Source organism: Penaeus monodon, chromosome 25 (genome assembly GCF_015228065.2).
Source record: "Penaeus monodon isolate SGIC_2016 chromosome 25, NSTDA_Pmon_1, whole genome shotgun sequence".
Lineage (NCBI taxonomy): Eukaryota > Metazoa > Arthropoda > Malacostraca > Decapoda > Penaeidae > Penaeus > Penaeus monodon.
Genome location: NC_051410.1, coordinates 36,041,588 through 36,042,213, shown reverse-complemented (window position 1 = coordinate 36,042,213; position 626 = coordinate 36,041,588). Strand labels below are relative to the sequence as shown.

The 626-nt window shown below is 39.0% G+C and overlaps 1 protein-coding gene across 1 annotated transcript in view; it reads right to left on the bottom strand.

Moving 5' to 3' along the window:
- The window catches only part of LOC119589380 (cubilin-like), a 70,980-nt gene that overhangs the window by 25,885 nt on the left and 44,469 nt on the right, over positions 1-626 (bottom strand). The window contains exon 45 of the mRNA XM_037937998.1: positions 314-454. Within this exon, the coding sequence (XP_037793926.1) occupies positions 314-454 (141 nt within the window). The remainder of the gene's footprint in view (positions 1-313; positions 455-626) is intronic.

Below are 626 nucleotides of genomic sequence, written 5' to 3'. Positions count from 1 at the left end.
TCACAGATGTTATATGTATTTCGTATTGTATGTAGAAGATGGCTTCATGTCACAACTCCAGGTGTCATGCTAATGAGAACTAAGTCTAGACTTATTTTGTCTCTGCGATATTTCATATTTCAGTTATGACACATTTCCTTTTAATTCCTCTAAATAGTTCACATTATCAAGACATCTTGTCGTCACAATCCTTTGTATTCAAGGTTGATGAACAGTCAATATGTTTTGAGCCAAATATACCGAAGAGAATTGCCCCAAACTCAACGCGGATTACATTACGATTCACAAAAAGCTTAGCCGCTCAGTTGCATACCCTCTAAGCTGACGTTGTAGATGAGTTTAAAACCCCTTTGATCCGTGTTATCGAAGCCTTTGAACACCACATAAGCCACGTTGGTTGATGTATCCACGGGGGAGGGCAGGTCCGTTCCGCATGCTTGGGCAAGTACTTCACCTGCAAAAGCGTTTGATGATTAGAGAGAGTATTGATCTTGAATTAATCTATGTTGGTTTATGTCCAAGCCGTTTTTAGATATGAAGAGTTGGTATCTGTGTGTTTTGCGTGGTGATAATCACAATAAAAATGGTAACAAAAAGAAAACAAACCATACAGGCGATAGAGGTAC